We start from the raw sequence: 21,619 nt of genomic DNA, 5'->3' as shown, positions 1-21,619 counted from the left end.
ACCCCAGGCCCCACAACCAACCTGGATTCCTGGCAGTGTCTCTTGGCAGGCAGGGCCGCAGAAAGGCAGGTAGCAGAGTTTGGTTCAACTACCCACATGGCTGATGGAGAGGAGCACACCCACCATAAAGGGGTTAGACACACCAGCGGATTTGGAGAGGAAGCCAGAGAACAGAGTATGGGGGGAAAAAAAGAAAGAAGTTTTAGTATCATTTCAGAGGAAAGAGATTCACAGCATGCCAGCGTTTGCACAACAGCAGCTCAATGGCGGATTCTAACAAGTATTTTAAAATTCAGCAAAGTCTGCATTTGCCTGTATGCCATCTGAGTTGGAATTTGACTTGGGTCACAATGGATTTGTATTTGTGACTGATTTATACACCTTTCATGGATTAAAAAATAGTTTTTATTTTTCACCTAAGGGTTTTGGGCCTTCCCAATTCATTTTATGCATTTTTTTCTGATGATATTTTAAGAGAATAATAAGGCAATATATCAGTTTAGACCTTTTTCCTTTGAAAGATTTGTAACTAATGTTTCTATATAATGAATGTGTGCAAGATCAAGTTACTTTTGGAGTACAAAGCAATAATACATTACTTTAAATCTCAATATCATGATGTTACTATAGCTATGAAGGGCTAATATATAAGGCTAGGAGTGTCTGTCCAGCTAAGCTGAAGGTGAAGAGGAAACTATCAGTAAAATCATGTTTATCTTATTGTCTCATAGCCACTAGCAACTCATTAGAATACATGACAATCTTATTTTGTGAGTGAAGCTATCAGAGCCATGCCAGAGACCTCACAGCAAGAAAACTCTGGTGTGGAACAGAGAGGGAGGAGAATGGAGGAGTGGTCATCTCTGGCCAGATAAAAATACCTTCATTTACTCTTGCAGGATATTTTCACAGAGCACAGAATTCTATACTAGAAGTCAGTCTTTTTTTTTTTTTTTTTTGACACATTGAAAATATCAACTGTTTGCTTTGACGAGAGTGGCCATGAATCTAACTGTTGTTTTTGAAGTTTTAAGGTCACAGATATTTTTTTACTGACCCTCTTCAAAAAACATATTTTAAATGTGTTTTAGGTCTGAGGATACTTGTTGGTAAATCCCTTTCATGCTATCTGTTCTTTTGTTCTGTTTAAAATCCATATTAACAGATGCTAGAAAGAGGGCCCATCAACAGTACTTGATTCTCTTCAGAGGACTTGGGTTTGGTTCCTAGCACCCACATGGTGCCTCACAACCATTTATAACTCCAATTCCAGATGTTCAACACCCTCTTAGGACCTGCACAAGCAGCAGGCATGTAATATGTCACCTATACACACAGGCAAAAACATTCATACATGTGAAATAACATAATTCTAAAAAGTATTAGCAATTTTAGTCATTTTCAGGAAAAACATTCACTAATGAATTTTTAAAAATGTAAAACTAGAGCTAAAATCCACAGGCATTTAACAGTTAGCTGATAGGGTCAGAAAGGGTACAGCTAGAAGGAACAATAGTGTCAGTGGGCTATAAGGTTGAGAAAAATGTTGGTAGGATAAGGGATACTGAAGAATGTTTGTGAACAGAGGAGAACAAAGAAGAAAGAGCTAGCTTGTTGGCAGAAAAGTTTCTCGGAGGTAAGAGTGGTACAATTAAGAAGGCAATAGTCATTCTCTAGCTTAAAGATACAGTAACTTCACAGCATAGCAATAAGCTGTAGCAAAAGCAGTAACATCAACAGCCAGGTTTGCTATTATAAAGTACCCATTATCAGCAGTGCTCGGGATCAGAAATATTTGGCATTTAGATATTTTGGAGGGGTAGGAAGACTTGCATACACCTAATGACTTATCTTGGAAATAGGCCCCAGATCTAAACCAGGGTTTCTTTGCTCTGTTTAGACCTAATACACATGGCGTGAAGGTCGTGTTATGCAATATTTTCAGTTTTCCCGAATCTCATCTGCAACTGTCACATGAGGTCACACATAGAGCATTCCCTGGTGGTGGTTTGTCAGTACTCAAAAGTTTCAGAGCTGGGGTAGTTCAGATTTCAGGTTGTAATTTCGGAACACTCAACTTTCCTGTCGATTCTGAGAAGTCAGTTCATTCCCATTTTACATGAAGCTTGTTGGCAATAAACAAACAAACAAACAAACTCACAGTTTAGATTTTTAAAACTTTTTATTTAGTTTTTCGAGATAGGGTTTCTCTGTGTAACACAGCCCTGGCTGTCCTGGACTTGCTTGTAGAGCAGGCTGTCCTAGAACTCACAGAGATCCCCCTGCCTCTGCCTCGTGAGTGCTGTGATGAAAGGTATACACCACCACCCCTGGCCAGTTTAGGTTTTCACACGTGTGCCTTTTCAAACAGTTTTCTGAATCTTTCCTTAAAAACAAATAACTGAGAGTATGCATCCTGATGTTAGCATTCAAAGTATACCTTGCTTATATACGTAGCACACAGCATATTTCACGTAAGATAAAGCAGGCAGTTCCAGGTGCCTGGCATTCACGGGGGGGTTCGGGGGAGCAGGGAGCCTGCAGGGGTCCGACGTGGGACCTCTGCATGTATGTTATGGCTGAGCAGCTGGTGTTCCTGTGGGATTCCTAACAGTGGGAGCAGGCGCTGCCTCTAACTCGTCTGCCCACTTGTGGGACCTGTCTTCTCCTACTGGGTTGCCTCATCCAGCCTTGATGTGGTCTGTGCCAGGTCTTCTTTTACTTTGTTATGCTGTTTGTTTGATGTCCCTGAGGGGGGAGGGCAGGTTTTTTTTCTGAGGGGAGGCAGAGGGGGGCTGGATCTCGGGGAGAGGGGAGGTGGCGAGAGAGACTGGGGGAGGCAATGGAAGAGAAATGTAATACATGAGATAATGTCATACACTAGAGAATAATAATAAATAAATAAATAAAATAAAGCAGGCATGCTTTAGAGAAATATTGTCCCTTCAAGTATGTGACTATATCCAAGGAAAAGAAACACATGATGAGAATTTATTCATAGTCCTGTTGAATCTAAGTTTTTGGTGTTAAAAATTCAATAAAGCGCTACCTCATCGTTGAGTTCATAGGTTTGACTTTACCAGAGGGCAGTGACATGTCTTTGACAGAGAATGCAGGATCAAAATAGCTTTTAGCACAAAGCATTTTTACACTCAGAGGTCCTGTGCTGGAGAAGGAAGCCGAGGGGTTGACTTTTCTATGACCCTACTCTCACATTTGGTTTGAGAGCAACTTAAAACCTTCAAATCTTACCACGATGTATAAAAAATTGTGGGAAATAAAATATCTCCTTTCTTAATCCAACATGAGTTCAATTACCTAAAAACAAACAAGCTAACCTGTTGATAAAGGGACAAAGTACAAATCCTCATGTTTGTCCTCAGCTCTAGTGTCTGAGTGCACAGAGCTGACTACGGAAAAAGTATATCAGCATTTTCCACCTCTCCAAAAATGTGTGGGAGCAAAATCGGCGGTTTAAACATTCTCAAGTGTAAAGACTGTCTTTATCTTAGTATCTAATTAGGCTTCTAATTGTATATCTGAAAGAAAAAAATAATCTTAAATAGAAAGTCTAACTTTCTATTGGGTATCACCTTTCAGAAGTGAAATATTACTAAATTATATTTTTACACATGGGGATAAGGCATTTAAAAACTGACTTATAAGGTTTACTATTTAACCCATCTCTGAACACCTTTAAGAAAGAGTCCAGTGACCTTCCTTCTTTTTGAGCACACTTGTTCCTCATAACAAAGCCACTCCCTGAGTACTACCAGCCATTTTCGTGGTATTCAATTGTAGGTACTCAATTCACTTGCTGTCAATTATTGAGGGCTCCCTGGCACAGTTTTCTTATTGTGTCTGCAACACTACCATGCTTTCTTTTAGAAGATGAGATCGAGGCTGTAAGACAGGCCTACCCCCTCCATCTGGAGGTTAGCAGTGAATACACTTGCCATTCATTCAGCAGTCCTGTTTCCAAGAGATAAGCTGACCAAGTTTGTCTCCTTTACTTTCAAAATGTAGATAAAGAGAAAAAAGTTACTGACATACAGGCTCTTATGCAGCTATAACTTGCTTATGCCTCAATGAATAGACAATTATTATGGCCAGTATAAGTCATATCAACAGAAGAAAGGTGCTCTCTAAAGAGACCCCAAAATATGCAAGATCTAAATGTCCATGTTAGTTTTTTATAACTTCATAAACTCCCAAACAGTCAAGGTTTAGGAAACCTTGAGCTGTTCTTGGAGACTGCATTTCCTCTTCCCCTGAGAAGGCAGAGTACGGAATTTTACCAAGCCTGAGAGAGGAGCATGCTTCCTCATTATTAGGACAATAGCACCATTGGCACAGCAGGTTTATGTTGCTGCCTCATTAAATGCTGCTGGGAAGAGTGAGCTGAGAGCAGAAAGTGAGCACACCCAGCCACAACAGTTATGTAAAGCGTCTCTCCCTACTTAGCACCTTAACACACTTGCTTTCCTGTTTATGAAATATGCAAGAGAGCCATCACAGACTTCCAAGAGAAATCCCCTAAAGTCGGTATTTATTGCAAATTATATTTGTAAACAAATGGAGCTTCCATGTGGCTTGTGCAGGAGGAGGAATGGAGTCGCAGACTGTAGAGTCCTCCTTCATTGAGGCTCAGGGAGGAAACAGCAGGTTGTGGGTTTATTAGCCAGTTTTGAGGCAGAGTGGAATGGAATGTGTCCTATATAGGAGAGCATTGTGGTGAGAAATGTCTTCCCTTGGGAAGGATTATTTAAGTTAAGATGTGCCACCTAAAACAACAGGATGTTTTCTTCTTCGCCTGCTTTGAGATGAGAGTACTAATTGACATGTTAGCTTTCACCCAGCCTGCACTGTTTTCCCGAACACGTGTATCTCGACTATAGCGATGATCCAATTATAAGACCTAGACACAGATGCTGCTATGGTCTGGATCTTTAGAATTTAAAGGCTTTGTCGCTAGACTGATGCTATGGAAGAGGCCATGTGACATTTAGAAGTTGACATAGTAGCAATTTTTAAGTCATGAAGGTGTTTCCTTGAAGTAAACTGTAGAGTCTCTTTCATCAAGGAGGAACACATGCTTTTTTTGCTGTAATTTGGAGACAAAGTCTCTAACAGTGGGTTCAACCAATAATAGAAAGATACCTTAAGACTGTGTGTACATGATCTTTTCCTTTATTTTTTTTCTTTTCCCCTTTCTTGTCTATCTCAGGCATTTGTTATAGCATCAGAAAGCTGACTGACACAGGAGCCAGGAGGGTGTTTTACTGAATTTAGATTTCCTGATGGCTCCTCCCTGTGTGTTTGCTCCATGGCTCCTCTTTCTATTATGTACTTACTGCTTCAGGCACAAATGTGAATTTGAGGCAGAACAATGATAAGCTACCGTGACTTTATATCCAAGACCCTCATGTCGCTAGTTCACAGCTGCTCACTCTCTGTGACAGAATCTTCTAGAAATTGTAGGCACACTTGCTTTTTGTGACTCATCCAGTCAAAGAGAAACTTCTGTCTAACAATGTGTTAACAGGTCCATTGGTCATATTTCCAGCACAGTAAGCAGAAAAACATAATCCTTCTGAACAATCAGAAAATCATGCAGACATCGCCTTAGCCTTTACCCTTCACCTAGCAGTCAATAACAGCCACGTACTGTGCAGGGTGTCTCCTTTGCAAACAAAGGAAACCAACTCTGGTCTCATGAATTTATATGATACTGGATATCATAGGCTTGGAGGACCCTAGGGAGGATGCTCAATTCTCATCCAGATGGGCAAATAGAATTGACAGAGGACATGGTTAAGTGAGGAAACAGGACGAAAGCCTAGCATAAATGTCCTCTGAAAGGACAGAGGATTGAAGCAGATGATGAGAACCAAAGCCAAACTTTGGGCAGAGCGCAGGGAGTCTTATGGAAGAGCAGGGGATCTAAGGATGCAGAGGGGACAGGAGCTCCACCAGGAGACCAACAAAGCCAACAATTCTGCGCCCAGGGTCTGTAGAGACTGATGCACCAACCAAGGACCATACATGGAGAGGACCTAGACACCCTGCTCAGATGTAGCCATTAGGCAGCTCAATTTCCATAAGGGTTCCTTAGTAAGGGGAGCAGGGGCTGTCTCTGAGATCCTGCTCTTTGATCACTTCTCCCTGTTGGGGTGGCCTTGCCATGCCACAGAAGAAGAGGATACTGGAAGTCCTGATGAGACCTGATAGGCTAGGATCAGATGGAAGGGATAGAAGACTGCCCCTATCAGTGGACTTGGGAAGGGGTATAGGAAGAGAAGAGGGAGGGAGGGAGGGGACTACAGCTGGGATACTAAATGAATAAATTGTAATTAATAAAAAATAAATGAGTTTAAAAAAGAACCCAGGCAGGAAACATTCAGGAATACATGCAAGGTATTCAATTCACCTAAAAGGTCATAGGATACCACTTTTTTTAAAAAAAAATGTATGATTGTACACCTGCATGCTAGAAAAGGGCATTAAATCCCTTTATAGATGGTCATGAGCCATCATGTGGTTGCTAGGAATTGAACTCAGGACTTCTGGAAGAGCAGGACTGCTCTTCATCCCTGAAACATCTTGGCAGGCCCTGTAGAATATCACCTTAAATCCAGGAACCACAATCCTTTATCTTCTCCCCTCTGCTCCCCCCCCTGCTGCCCATTCTAGACCACCATCCAGCTCTAAAGGCACAAACTTGTATGCACTGTATATCATGAAAACACAATTCAAGTATTCTGAGATTGAATATATATATATATATATCTGAATATATATAAGTTCTTCACTCACAGCCACAAACAAAACAAAACTAGTAAAATGGAAATGAACAAGGCAGGGTCTAGATGGTGAGGACAGGATGAAGCAGCTGGATAATTAGCAATGGAGCAGCTGCTAGTCACCTATTCTATTTTTAAATAGAAATTGCTTTCAAAGGTGAGTCCACTGGTCGAACAACAGGTGCTGTTGCTTTGGAATGAAAGGTGGTAATATTTTAGGGGGTAAGCACTGAAGTCTAAAGGATGCTCCTGGAGTCTGCTTGTTTAACAGTTGCTATAAAAGCTATCACTGCGGAGCGTTGAAAAAAAAATCAAGAAATCACACACTGAATATTTTCACAAATAATTCAGGTGGCCACAGCCAGGCAGTGGAGATCTTGTCTGAGTTGAGTAATTGTGATTTTAAAAGGAAAAGAGCACCGGCAAGGAAACTAGGCTTCAAATCTTAATTAGAGTTGGGTTTTGTATTAAGCATAGTTGTATAGCCTGCTGCATGGTGCTGAAGACCAATGTGGAAATGCCAGGAGCACAGCAGCACATCAAATCTGGTGTAGCTAATTATGATAGATATGCCTGCAAAAGGCCAGGAAGTCTGCAGTTGGGTGAGCAACACACACAGACGTGTTTATTACAGGACAATTACCTAGAGAATTTAATCAGCACTGCTGAGCAGTGTTGATCATGTGTCTAAACAACTCCCATCCACTGCTCCAACTGTCTACTGTTTTCACCTGCTTTTCTCTTTTTCAGACCTCCGCAGGACATGTGAAAGTACACAAACACACAAACACATACATGCACAAACACACCAGATGCTCACACAGAGAGACACGCCAAACACACGCAGACACAGACAGACACACACATACGCCACACATACCACACACATATAGACATACACACACACCACAAACAGACACACACACACATACTACCCACCACATACACACACATTCAGAGGCACACCACATACACAGACACACACACACACACACACACACACACACACACACAAGTCATTGCAGCTGGAATTCACTTCTTGTTTTCAGCACTGTCTCTTTGCTTTTATTCTACAAGAGACCAGTGTGCAAGCCGTTAAAGTGGCCAAGAGTGGGCAGAACTAGAAGTTTTAGGGTACAGATAGGGAAGGTGAAAGGTCAAAGTCGGGGCAGCTGAATTCTCTTGACAAGTCCATACAATCAACAAGAGAAGGAACACCTACAGAAGGAAAGGGGAAAAAAGAAGGTTCAATATTAAGTAAGAATAGAGTTTGGAGCGGGGAAATGACAGCACTATTCTGATGTATTGTTTATCTTAAAGAATTTCGTCTCTCTGATACTTCCAGATCAGAATCACTTTTCCACTCACACTACTTCCACATGAGCTCTAGAATTCAACCACAGCTGCTGGTCATCCATATGCATTTTTTTTTTTTTGGTATCTATTGAAATTCAGCTTATTTTTACCTGATCTTCGTTCTTCTCCCCTACCCCCAGGAATTTTAGTTCAATTTCATTTTGTCATTAAAAGCAACCCCAGAGGCCCCAAACCAAAGTTGGAGTTTACCTTCCAAACCTTTCCCACTTTATCTTAGACATTGTGAAAACTTGGCAGTTTTGCTAAGGATAATTTGCTTTCACCCCCTTCTTTGCATCCTCATTATCCTTGTAAAAATGCAACCCATCCTCCTCTGTCCTAGGTGAGAAAGACAAGACTAAAACGTGAAATAAAGACTGTGGGGAGGGATGAAGCAAAGAGTAAACGTTATTTAAGGCATTGAAATGGGGAAGGAGACCTGAATGAAGTCTAGACTGAACGGTCAGGAGAGTCTCTCAATATCAGGGGTGCCAAGAGGAGGACTTGCTCAGGAGCCTCACGTAGAGGGGAAGCACATTTTCTTACACATCCGTGAGCTGACATAGTTTTACACCTTGGTATCAGACACCCACCAATACCAGCTTCCTGCTTTCCCAGTTCACTCAGAGATGCACACCAGCATCTTTCTCTCTGTCTCTCTTTCTCTCTCTCTCTCTCTCTCTCTCTCTCTCTCTGTGTGTGTGTGTGTGTGTGTGTGTGTCTCCTTCTCTCTCTGTGGTGTGTTTACATTTCAAAGAGATGTCTCCTTGGTCCTTGAAGAAGACAGCTCTGATGTGTAAACTGCCAAGAGACTTTCGAAATGATTCATTGCTCGAAAGTTCAGAGACTGAATCACAAATTAGAAAAGAAATTCTAAAGACATTACTCCAGGAAATTACAGTTCTTGGACTATCCACCATCAGGAAATAGCCTATGTTAAAGGTTATTTGCTTTGAGAGACAAACTAAGATTTTTTTTTTTTTTTTTTTTTTTTTTTTTTGTCAATAGCTCCTCCCAGGGGCTTCCTCCTTTCCTTTCCATCCTTATTTCTCAATACAGGAAACTGAAGAGTATGCTGTTATGCTATTTTTGCTACATCGATACAACTTATTTCTCTATACAATAGTCTTTAAATCAGCAGTTCTCAGCCTGTGGGCTGTGACCCTTTTGTGGGTTGAATGACCCTTCCACAGGGGTTGCCTAGAACCATCAGAAGGCATACATATGCAATCCATTACAATCAATAACAGTAGCAAAATTCCAGTTAGGAAGTAACAAGGAAAACAGTTTTATGCTTGGGGGTCAGCACAGCATAAAGAGCTGTATTAAAGGGTTCCAATAATAGAAACATTGAGAACCACTGCTTTCTGTAGACTGTCTCTAAACACACATCTAGAGTTTCCATGGAATTTTCTCATCTAGGCTGATGATATGTCCTCCAAGAGTTGAAGACCATCTAAAAAAAATCCTAACGCCAGGCATGAGCTCTCTCTTTTGAGTTGTTGTCTAGGTTTGCGCAAGAGACTCTCAAACCATTATGGACTACCTATTATTACCTCTGGTTGCCTCTCAGAGGTAGTCCCTATTGCTGAAGACACCAACACTTCAGAAACAGGGCCCGAAGGCTCCAAGCAGGATGATTCCTCCCTGAGGACTAGCTTTCAGTGGTGCCAGAAAAGACCATACAAGCTTCCAAAGGAGGAAAGATATTCCTCTGCAGCTCTGATGCTTAGGATCCACATTACTGACCAGCATGGGAGGACACTGAGCTGGCTTAGTCTAGAAACAATGGTGTTTTCTTCAGAAATTTAGTTGTTGAATTTGTCATCGGTGACACACATTTCTTCATGCATGAGCCACAATGACCTTTTGAGAGTTTTTTTTTTCCCTGAAGTACAGAGGCACATGCCACCAAGCCATATTTTCAAAGTGCTCTTGATTGCCATGTTTTATTGAGTGGTCTTACCAAGCGGGTTCCATGCTTCTGTGTTAAGAATTTTGTAATCAGATAAAATGCCTTGCTAACTTGGGTTACAGGTATAGTACTGAATAGAGAAATGCTGATAGGGTTTTAACTCATATTCCTTCAGAAATATAACTCATGAACAACAATGGTGGCCTTGAAGAAGAAGTCAACAGAAGATAGAAAATATTTAGAAATTTCTAGGAATTCACTTGCTTTCAATTTTGGTCAAGTAGTTCTAGTCTGCTCATATTCTTCTCTATGAACCAACCTTGTGCAGAGTCAATCCTCAACTTAGGCTGCCGTCATCTGTCTCTAAAGAAGTAGACCCCAGAACAAGAAGTATCTTGTGTGCTTGCTGTTCTATTATAGCTGCATTAAAATTCAAAATACTAAACAGAAGAATGCTGCTGACTTCATGATACAGGTCATAATTTGTAGGAAAGTCTCTTTTACATTTGAGTTATACTCATAAATCCCATCAATTGGATCTTTATCCATGACTCTATAATAATAAGTTTTACCTCAATTTCAACTTGAACAGGACTATCAGTTTAGCCATTTTTATTAAATTTTATTTGTGCATTCATTCAAAGCTGCCAATATTTAGTGGGAAGCATTTGATGAAGTTAATTATTTACTGTTAGTATCAACAACAAAAAGCTTAGAGCACACATGTGATGAATATTGCTAAATTAAATTGACTCTGAGAGGTGATGAGATTGCAAGAGCACAGAGGGTGGTAGGGAAGCCAGCCCTACTTAGAGAAAGTGTCATGAGGAGGTAGTAAAACCCAAGAAAGAAACTTTTTGTTCCTGAAGAAGCTGAGTCACTAAGTACTGTGCTCCAAATGAAGCAGATCTTGATGTCCCAATTTCCAAGTGAACAGCGACAAGTTGCATGCCAGGGAGCATCTGGGAATCAGCAGTCACCACAGGAAGATCCAGTTATAGAGAGTAGGCGAGGTTTTACAATAAGTTTCAGAGTCACACATGACTCGTTGGAAGGCAACAGCCCTTTCGTAAGAGATAAAGATACATTCCCTAGCTTACAGACACATATGATGTGGCCGTCTTCCTGGAGAGATGAAGCACACACACACACACACACACACACACACACACACACACACACACACATCCAGTCACCCCAGGAAGAATAAAGACTATGGACAAAGTAATGGTACACCCAATGTGGAAATTGGTCAACTAGTGTGTTTCTCTAACAGGAGAAATGAGTGACGGGAGTACTTACTAACAGGAGTATGAATGACGGGAATACTTACTTACAAGGAACAAGGGTAACTGGAAAGCAGCTATGTCACCAGAAAGCCCACCCAAGCATAGGTGTTGATGCCTACAAACCCGGAGCTCCCTCCTCAGTTTACAGACAGCTTGACAGTCTGAACAAACTTATTACCATGGTTTGGCTGCTCACAGTCTCCACCCCCAGCACTGTTCTACATTTTATATTGTTGGGTAGGGGGTCTCAAGAATCTTCCAAGGCAGAACTTTCTAGGACATGGTGAGCGTTGTTCAAGTCCTGTTACCGCTTCAAGTTTGGAAACCTCCTCTTCCATCCAGGAACAAGTGTTTCAGTTTGGTGGAAGACGCCAGGCAATCCCACGTTTGGACATTCTCAAATCATTTTTCCCCTGTCTTTCTACCTTTCCTCCCCCTTCTCCCTCCCCCTTCTCCCTCCCTCCTTTTCCCTTCCTCCTCTTCCTCTTAGATTATGGAGATGAAGCTAATGCACAGCTATACCTGTCTAAAATAAGTAGTATTCACAGATGTAGGCAAGCTCAGCACTTTCCTTTCTACAAGCATTGAGAGTGTGGTAATATGTCAACTGACACCTTGTAGAAGAATCCTCTTGGTTGTCTTCTCTATTTTTGTGAAATAGGACCAACTTCCTGGTTATCTGTTTCCAGTGCTTCCAGATATCTATTTATATATTGAAGCTAAAAAGAAAAAGAAAAAAAGAAAGGTCTTTTAAAGTTACTACTCCAGAATAGACCTGGGGATCTGGTGATTTTTAGCACTCTCCTTACTTAGCTCTGCTCTCAAGTATTGTGCTATTGAAATTATAAATAGTTTTATCAAACCAGTGTTCTTTCAACTACAGAACAAGGCTACATGCAGTAAATGTGTGATTTAGGGTTTAATATCATTATTTTTCTAAAATACAGAATTGGACAAAAGTATAAGCACACGGTTATATCTTGTATCAAAAAGAAACTCAAGAATAATAATGCCCTCAACTTAGAAAGACAGCTTGGTGACTAGTCCTTGGAAGCCGTGCCTATGTTATATTCTAAGGCAAAGCAGCATGAAAGTTCAAGATGGGATTAATCAGCTGGCCTTAATGTAGAAAGATTATGCTGGGTTATCTAAGGTACAGTACTGTTAATAGTTTAATGAGCTGCTAAGCAGCAACAAGACCTCTTCAGTGAATGTTTCTCAAGGAAGGAATTTGGCAGAGCTCCTTGGATAGACTTTGTGTACTTGAGTAGTCTTTGAGAATTGATTGGCTGTTTGAGCTCTACTACTCTTATTGACTTATTTGTTATATTAGAAGAACTAAAGGTGATGCCTTTCCCCTTTCACTCAGTGACAACAGAAGAAAGAATGAGGGAGAAAGAGAAAAGGCAAGTGAAGAAATATTTTCTGATGGTGTTTCAAGTGTCAAATTCTAGTTTACTGTCTGTGGCAGGCACAATAGTGATCCTCCTGAGACACTTGGTGACTAATCCTCGGAAGCCTTGACTGTCTTACATTCTAAGGCAAAGCAGCATTGAAGTTCAAAATGGGATTAATCAGATGACCTTGACATAGAAAGATTATGCTGGGTTATCTAGGGTACAGTATTATTAATAGTATAAGAGGGAGGCAGAGGAGAAGGCCAGGAGACAGAGGTCAAGAGTCAGAGGGATGTGATATGACACCCACATACATGAACTTCTAGCTTTTCAGATGGAGAAGGTATCTATGGGGCTAAAAATACAGCAGCCTATAAACGTTAGAAGGTCACAGTTCCTTTAGGACAACCTCCTGAAAAGAATGTGTTCTGCTAACACTTCCTGTCATCCAAGATACACACTAGGCTTCAGAACCACAGAACTGTGAGGTAAAAAGCTAAGTATTATTTTAAACATTACTTGCTTTGATAGGTACAATTTATATTTTTGAACTAATTTGAATATTTGAAACCATGAGACTTCTAAGTAAATATTTCAATAAATTGGCTATTTGTTGTATCTTTAAAATGAAAGGGATAAAAGGAGGCTGCTATAATTTGGATGTGGAATATATTTTATAGAGTCATATATTTGAACAGTTGGTATTCAGCTGGTGGAGCTGTTCTGAAAGTTTATGGAACCTTTAGAAGTTAGAGATAGCTCAGGGCAGGCCTTGAGATTTAAGAGCCTGGACATATTCCCTGCCCACTTTCTGCTTCCTGACTGTTGATTCAACATGACCAACCATTTCATCCTCCTTCCCCTCTGCTTTCCCCACCATGATATACAATATCTCTTTGTTATACCAGTACGGATGACCTAAAACTATTTTCTCCTGGTCAACTATAAACCTCTGACCTGGGGGGAGAACTGACATTCTGAGCTATGCCAAACAATAGAAAACAATATTTCCAAGGGATAAAAGCAATTAGCAGAACCATATCCAAGTAGAACAGAAGTGTTGAAACTGTTGAAAATTAAACAGTGACTCTGACTGGAATGGATATGGTGGACCAAGTGGACAGTATGCAAACTCATATGAAAACTGCATGATGAAAACAAATGTGAATTCTAGATAAGTAAAATATTGGTCTTTGCCAATCACTAGTTGAGTCAACTAAGCTAAGGAAAAGTTGAAGTTGGAGGAAAAGTAAGAAACAGAGCAAGGTAGGAAATAGGTTAACATAAATCATTTTGACTGTTTTCTAAATCAATAATTGACACCAAGTCATAAATCCAAGAAGTTTAGAGAACATGAGGCAGGCTAATATAATATGGATTTTGCCATATCACTCCTTGGCTTATTATATTCAAATTTCTCTAAACAAGGCAAATAGAATCTTAAAGGTAAGAAGGGACAAAAGATAGATGGCATGGAAATTAATAATGCTGTGATGAGAACAGCAAAATAGAGAGAGATTGACCCAGATAGAGACATACAACAAAGAACTAGATACACTGTCCAGAGATGAGCAGAGAAGAACAAGGAAGGAACTTCACATGTCCACACAGTTAACCAACAAGCTTCTGACACTAGCACAGAAGGAAATAAATAAATAGCATTTCAACTGAGAGCAACAATAAGAAGAAAACAAAATAGTTGAAAATAGCAAACTCGTCTCAATAAGAACTTTAAATGCAAATAGGCTTAACTTGGCATTTAAAAAGTATAGACTAGCTGACTGAAATAAAATAAAGCTTCAACTATCTGCTGTCTCCAAGAAACACATCTGATTAAAGGATATAAACCAACCAATGTACTGAACAAATGGCAGGTGGATATGAATGAGGAAGGCTATTCTCACATCTGATAAAGAAACTAATCAGAAGAGACAAGGAAGACCTCTACCTGGCAATCACTAGACGCATTCTTTAGGAAGATATGAGATATATAATAATCATAATGAGGATGATGGATGCTCATTATTACCATCTACTTAGTTTAACATTTGCAAATCATTTGTATAATACGCCACATAAATAGACTTATGGACAGAAGCAATATGGTTTTCTTAATATACATATATACAGAAAAAAAACACAGTTGATAGTTCAAAATCCATTCAAGAAAATGATCTCAAAAATATAAAATAAAAGGAACATATCTCAATATAATAATGGATAAACCTGCAGTCAAATTCTACTAAATAAAGAAAAACTGAACAAGACAAAGATTCTTATTTTCTTCAGTCATTCAATGTAGCACTAACATCTTAGCTAGAACAACAAGACAAGAGAAAAATAAAAGGGATACAAATAGGAAAGGGATAAATGGATCCCTACTTGCAGTTGACACGATCCTATTCTTAAAAAACAAACAAACAAAAATCCTCCACAAGAAAACTGTTAAATCTTTGCTGAATTCTATCAGCATGTAGCAGAACATAATCTTAATATACAAAACTTAGTAGCTTTTCTGCACGCCAGTGACAAACTTGCCATGAAAGCTGGACAGGGTGACACAAGCCTGTAATCCCAGCACTCAAGGAGGCAGAGGCAGGAGGATCTCTGTGAGTTTGAGGCCAACCTAGTCTACAAAGAAAGTCCAAGACAGCCAAGACTACAAAGAGAAACCCTATCTTGAAAAACTAAAAAATAAAAATAAAAAAAGAAAAAAAATAAGAAAAACTGCTAATAAATATAACCAAGGAGATAAAAGACCTCTAAATCAAAAATCTTTAAGGGAATGAAGAAAAAAAATCTTGAAGATTCTAAAAGACAGAAAGACCTTTCTGTCTCATTGATTGTGAAGTTAGTATATAATAGACTTAATATTGTGAAAATAGTACATTACTAAAGAGGTCTCCATATATATATATATTTCTAATGATAGTCTTCAGAGAACTAGAAAATTTTGGAAGCCTTAACATTCATAAATTAAAATTTATGTGGAAACACATGGGAGTCCTCCTCCAAAGCCAGAACAATCATAATCAGAAATAATAATGCTTCAGGTATCTTGATACTTGACTTCAGATTATACAGTATTGTCATGGTAGATAACCAAGAAATAAGCCCACACAGATACAACGGCCTCTTTATTTTAATTTTTTTATTTTTGGTGAAATTATAAAAACACATTGGAACCAGGTCAACATCTTCAAAAAAATGTTACTGGGAAAACACACATATATAGCTATAATCTAATTTTTAACACAAGCAACAAAAATGCATTTGAAAAAGCACAACATCCTCAAGAGATGGTTACTGGATCTGCACACACAGCAAGACCAAACTCTATTCAGAAATCTTATCCAGTTCAGAGCATGCCTTCAGGACTCAAGAGGTGGTTCTGAGGTGGAGAGCACCGGCTGTCCTTGCAGAGGATCCAGGTTGGGTTCCCAGCACCTGCATCTGTCTATAACTTGTTCCAGGGTATCTGACACCCTCTTCTAACTTCCGCAGGCACATGCATTCACACGGTGTGTATAGACACATTCAGACACAGACACATACAACACAAAATGAAGATAATATTTATTTTAATATTAATTTTAATATTTTAACATTTATTTTATATTATTAGCAATCTTTATTAAATATATTTAATGAAAGGGATTTGTATATCAAACCTGAAATGTGGAAACTGCTAGAAGGAACCTTAAAAAAAGTCAATATACTCACAGACAAAAACTTTTTGAAAAAGACTCTCAGCACATAAATAATTTTGACAATAATAGACCAATTAGATTAAATTAAATTTAAAACTTCTTCACAGCAAAGGAATGAACACCAGAATGAACAGGGTGCTTACAGACTAGTAGAAAGATCTTTGTCTATATACAGAAGATAGGTTTTTAATGTCTAAATATATAAAAAAAAACTACAAAACTTAAATACAGAAAAACAAATCTTCCAATCAATGAATGAGCTAATAAACTCAACAGACAGTTTTCAAAAGAAAAAAAAAAAAACACAAATGGCTAATAAAGATTTAAGAAATGTTCAACTTCTCTAGTTGCCAAAAAATGGAGATCAAAACTATTTCAAGATTTCATCCTACCCTGGTTAGAATGTCTAACACCCAGAAAATAAATAACAACAAATGCTGGTGAAGATGTGGGAAATGATCAGCCCTTGTGTACTGCTGGCATGATTGTAAGGTTCTATAGCCACTCTAGAAAGCCTCATGAAGATTTCTCAAAAAAAAAAAAAAAAAAAAAAAAAGGACTACCCTATGACTCACGTATTCTTCTGGGAGACACTTACATATATTTTGCTGCATTACGCACAATAAATTAAAAGTGGGAACCAGTGGGATGTTTACCAACCAATGAGTGGATAGAGAACCGAATGTGGTAAATGTAACAACAGTTGTATTTTATTCATCCACAGGGCAAATAAAATGATGAATATTTCAGGAAAATAGATGGAACCAGGAATCATTACCTAAAATGACTACTACATTCAGAAAGGAGCAAACAAGAAACATGATTTCTTTTACACGTGGCTCTTAGAGTTACTTATGTATACACATGCAATTACTTCTATGTGGGGGAAATATAGGCGGTGAAACTAGAAAGGAGATCATGAAAGGTGAGGATTTTAAAGGACAGGGAACCAAAAAAGCCAGACATGGAAAGGGAAGAAGTGGACCAGCAGAAGACGCGTGGGTGTTTGAAGAGTGGAGTAGAGGAGACGGACCAAGAAGAACAAAATATGAAAGAAAATGCCACAGGGAAACCTTTACTTTTCACACTAACCCCAAAACTACTCAAAAATAGCATTCAACCTTGAACTGTATACTTATCAAGAGTGTGTTTTAGCAAGTCAAAAGGAAATAAGGTTATGAGATGAGTACAGTAGAACATTCCTTGCTGACAGGCCCTCATCCACAGGAACTATTGAAGGAACTTTTTTGAACAGAAGCAATGTAACATAGGCAGAAGTCCAATTCCATACAAGCAAAATATCAAAAACTTCAGAAGTGAATGAAAAAGTATTAAACCATTTCTTATTTCCGAGTATTCTAAAGTAGGTGAATTAATATAAATACAGGAACAGAGTGCTTATGTCATGTATAAGGCTAAAATATTAGAGGAGAGAATTTGAATGTACAGTTAAAACTTTGCACTGGATGTGAGGTGATACATTATAATTTGAAAGTAGATTCTGATGAATTAAAGATATGCATTCTAAACTGTAGTATCAACTTTTGCTCTAGCAAAATATAAGTAGTTAATCACTGGAGGAGCTAGCATGGAGTTATAAACACTTTCCAACTAAACTCAAAAAGGCAGACAGAAAGAAAACTAAATTTAAAAAGAGGGCAGATTGTACAAATAGAAAGTAGCTGACTGGATGGCAGACTTCAGCCTATGTTAATGTACCATGTTAATGTCCATGAATTAGCTAGTTATGTTAATAGAGATTATCAAATGAGGTTTTAAAAGGTAGGTCCTGACACCCCATCTCCAGTAAGCAACTTTAAATATGAAGACATCGATTAGAAAAAGATAAGCCAGGAGAGCATCTAGAGTATCTTATAAATATCAGTTAAAGAAGACCAAACAGGAATAGTCACACCCGGAGGTTTTCCTGTTGTTTTTGTTGTTTGTTTGTTTTTAGGTATGACCCCAAGGAAATCACAAAACAGAGAGACTCACTGTTCCTCATTCTTCAAACACAAGGCTATCTCGGCTCATCTCACAAAAGCTGCTGTTATTCCTTAGGTCACATGATGAACATAATCACAGAGTTCATAGAAGTCTTGCTTCCAGGTATTTAACAGATAGCTGATAGGAGGCAGGGCTGTGCTCTTAGGTACTGTGTTACTCTATGTACCAAAAAGTAACCCTTTGAAGTCCTTTTTATAAACATGTTTTTCTTCACCTATGGGGAATCTTAAAGAGAATCCAACCCTTCCTTCAAACTTACCTTTTTTTTTTTAATAGAATTATTGTTTTGGTTCTTTCACATGCTTTATTTTTTTTTTCTTTTATTCTCACAAGGGAGTTACACATTCATTCATAGAGTGCCTAATTGACAATCACTGATGTAATAGAAGGTGTGACGGTGCAGAAGGTTATAAACAAAAAGGACCCGAATGACCAGTATACTCCCTGGACATGTCAGAAAATCCAAGAGGTGCCGATGGGCTCCTTACATAGACAATGACTAATGTTAATTCCAGAAAAGGACATAACCATTCCGATATCAAATGCACCACCATTTCTTCTTTCTGTCCTAAAACTCCATGTAGAGATAACTTTCCCACTGACAAAGGGCATTCAGCTGGGTAATGTTAGCCAACAAGAAGCTCTCTAATCTGATAATCACTTACAGGATGATTATTTAACAACTGATATATACATATTTTAAAATGGAATCACAGAATGGAGGCATGTGCCCGTAAAAGTTGCCATTACAGTGAAATGTTAATGGTGGACTTCATGAGTATTTATAAAGGTGTTTTGATTAGAAATCGCTTTGAGAATTCCTGTTTCTTTGCCATGAGCCCATTTTTCAAAAGCGCTGTCAACATCTTGAATCTTGTACATTCTTCTAGATTCCTAACTCCTAGTTCCTCTTTCTATAGGAAGTTACTTCTGGAGCGGAAGCACCCTGGCTTTTATGAACGCAGGGGTATGGATGCAGTTCAGTGCTGGATTTGGGGAGACAATGTTGCAATCAAGGGAAAGCATCACCTAACAGTCAGGGCTGCACATAAGTGACCCTTACCCCTGCCCTCTCACCATTCAGAAAGTTGAGGCAGGGGCTTCCTTAGGCTCATTGGTAAAGAGGGCACAGAAATAAAGCTATGTCTCTGCATTTCTCTTTCTATATGAATTTGAAAACCTATAAACATCCATTGAAAATATATTGATGGGCGATTTTAATTTAGTACACAGTTTGGAGTTGTTTTGTACATTAAAAATAGTTTTTCCTCCTGGGTCATAACAATATGAGTAATATGTTGCTAAATTAAGCTTAAGGCTACATTAAATAAAATTACAGGACAATGAAATCAATAATATACTATATATATATATATATATATATCCACACACATATCTATATCTATATCTATCTATCTATATATCTATATCTATCTATCTATCTATCTATCTATCTATATATATATATATATATCCACACATATATCAAAATGAACATTTGGTTTCCATAGGCCCATATTAAAAATATATGATCAAAACAGAATCCAGAAAGCCAAACAAATCAAAAAGAAAAATTCTATAAAGTCTAAAAATGTAAGCATTTGGAAACAGAATAATTCTTCACCTTTAAATCCTAGCTTAATTATGATGTAGATAAAAAAAAAATGTTTTGCTTGTAATTTTTTTAAAGGTATTTTCAAGGCTTGCTTCTTCAGAGATCATCTTGCATTTAGGCTGCCCCCACCTGTCTACAATGATGTTAGCATTAAAGCTATGCTAGCATTTCTTCTCTTTTCTTAAAAAAATAAGTATGAGTTTATGGTCAATATAAGAAAAAAAAACTAATTTGAATACAGAAGAACTCTGAAGTGATCTCGATGTTATTTATGAGGATTTCTACATCCAATATTTGCCTTATTTAATTTCCTTGGGCTTCAGAGTTTTTGCTAGGAAGTAGAAGCAATGTTCGTTATAATTAACTCCCAAGGATGTGATGATCAAATAATTTACTATATGGGATGACACTGAATAAAGTCTAAACAAGATTGCTGTGCACACAGTTACTCACGTAAACAATATTGGCTTACGTGTGTAAAGGCTAACCATAATACAGAAATAAGTGTGGTGCAGGAAACACTTAGCATAGAATCTTGATTCTTTTTTTTTCTCTAAACACCTAATTATATGATTTAGCAAATTAAATAAACTTCATAAAACAGGTAAGTGAAGAATAAGAGTGTTCCTCAAACCTTTAGCTGTGAAAATAAACCAAGCCAAACCAAAAACCTTTGTATTTTGAAACATTTTATTTCTACCAGACTACTAGCCAGAAAGGAACATGAATTCTGGGCTTATAATACATCTGCTGTGAGGGTATTGATTTCCCTACTGCTTATTTTCTCTCTTGGAGGATGGAGTTCCTCTTGAAACCGAGTACTAGGCTTAGGGCTTCATGCATGCATGGCTCCATAAATGAGCTCTGTCCTAGCTGACGACATGCTTGGCTTCTATATGCAGTGATTTTTTAAAAGTCTGAAACGCGCTTCATACGACTTATTACATGTCTGAAAGTTAAAAGCTTCATAGTCAAAGCGAAACCTTTTCAAATACAAGGTTAATAGAATATGCTAAGTCACAGAACTGCCAACATTTTCTTTGTTAAAAACACATATTTTATAGTTAGCAAATCATTATGCAAAATCATTATGCAAATTGAGATCACTCACCACAGAGCATTGCTTGATTACTATCCCTTTATATTCTGTTTTAACTGAAATCACCAAGAAAGTAGAAAGTACCAACAGCACAAAGTATCCTATAATTAATTCACTGTGTTCCCAAATCATGTTTTCTCTGTGCATAGATGTCTAAATTATTTTATCTTGCTTAAAAGAAATGATGGTATCTTAATCATTAACTTAACTTAAGTAGATAGAAAGCGTCTCGGATTTGTACAATGCATTCTTGACCAGTAATAATTTGTTACTTCATCATTTTGCCATATTCTCAAAAACACCTGTGTACAATATCCAATTATCAGATCTTCAAATTCAAGCTTTCAGAAACAAGTCCTGTGATTAATACAGGGCATACAGGTATCAACTCAAACTCTAATTCTGTTTTACATATCTATGAAAAGTTA

General features: G+C 38.3%; 1 protein-coding gene across 2 annotated transcripts in view; it reads right to left on the bottom strand.

Annotated features, from left to right (window-relative positions):
• The window catches only part of Sphkap (SPHK1 interactor, AKAP domain containing), a 133,632-nt gene that overhangs the window by 108,329 nt on the left and 3,684 nt on the right, over positions 1–21,619 (bottom strand). Inside the window, exon 5 of one of the 2 annotated variants that reach the window (XM_055616410.1) lies at positions 22–100. The exons of the other annotated variant lie outside the window; for it this stretch is intronic. Within the exon in view, the coding sequence (XP_055472385.1) occupies positions 22–100 (79 nt within the window). The remainder of the gene's footprint in view (positions 1–21; positions 101–21,619) is intronic. 2 annotated transcript variants of the gene reach the window in all.

This window comes from Psammomys obesus, unplaced genomic scaffold, assembly GCF_907164565.1.
Source record: "Psammomys obesus unplaced genomic scaffold, mPsaObe1.curated_primary_1811, whole genome shotgun sequence".
NCBI lineage: Eukaryota > Metazoa > Chordata > Mammalia > Rodentia > Muridae > Psammomys > Psammomys obesus.
Note: the sequence above shows the minus strand (reverse complement) of the source record. Positions and strands in the feature narration are given on the sequence as shown.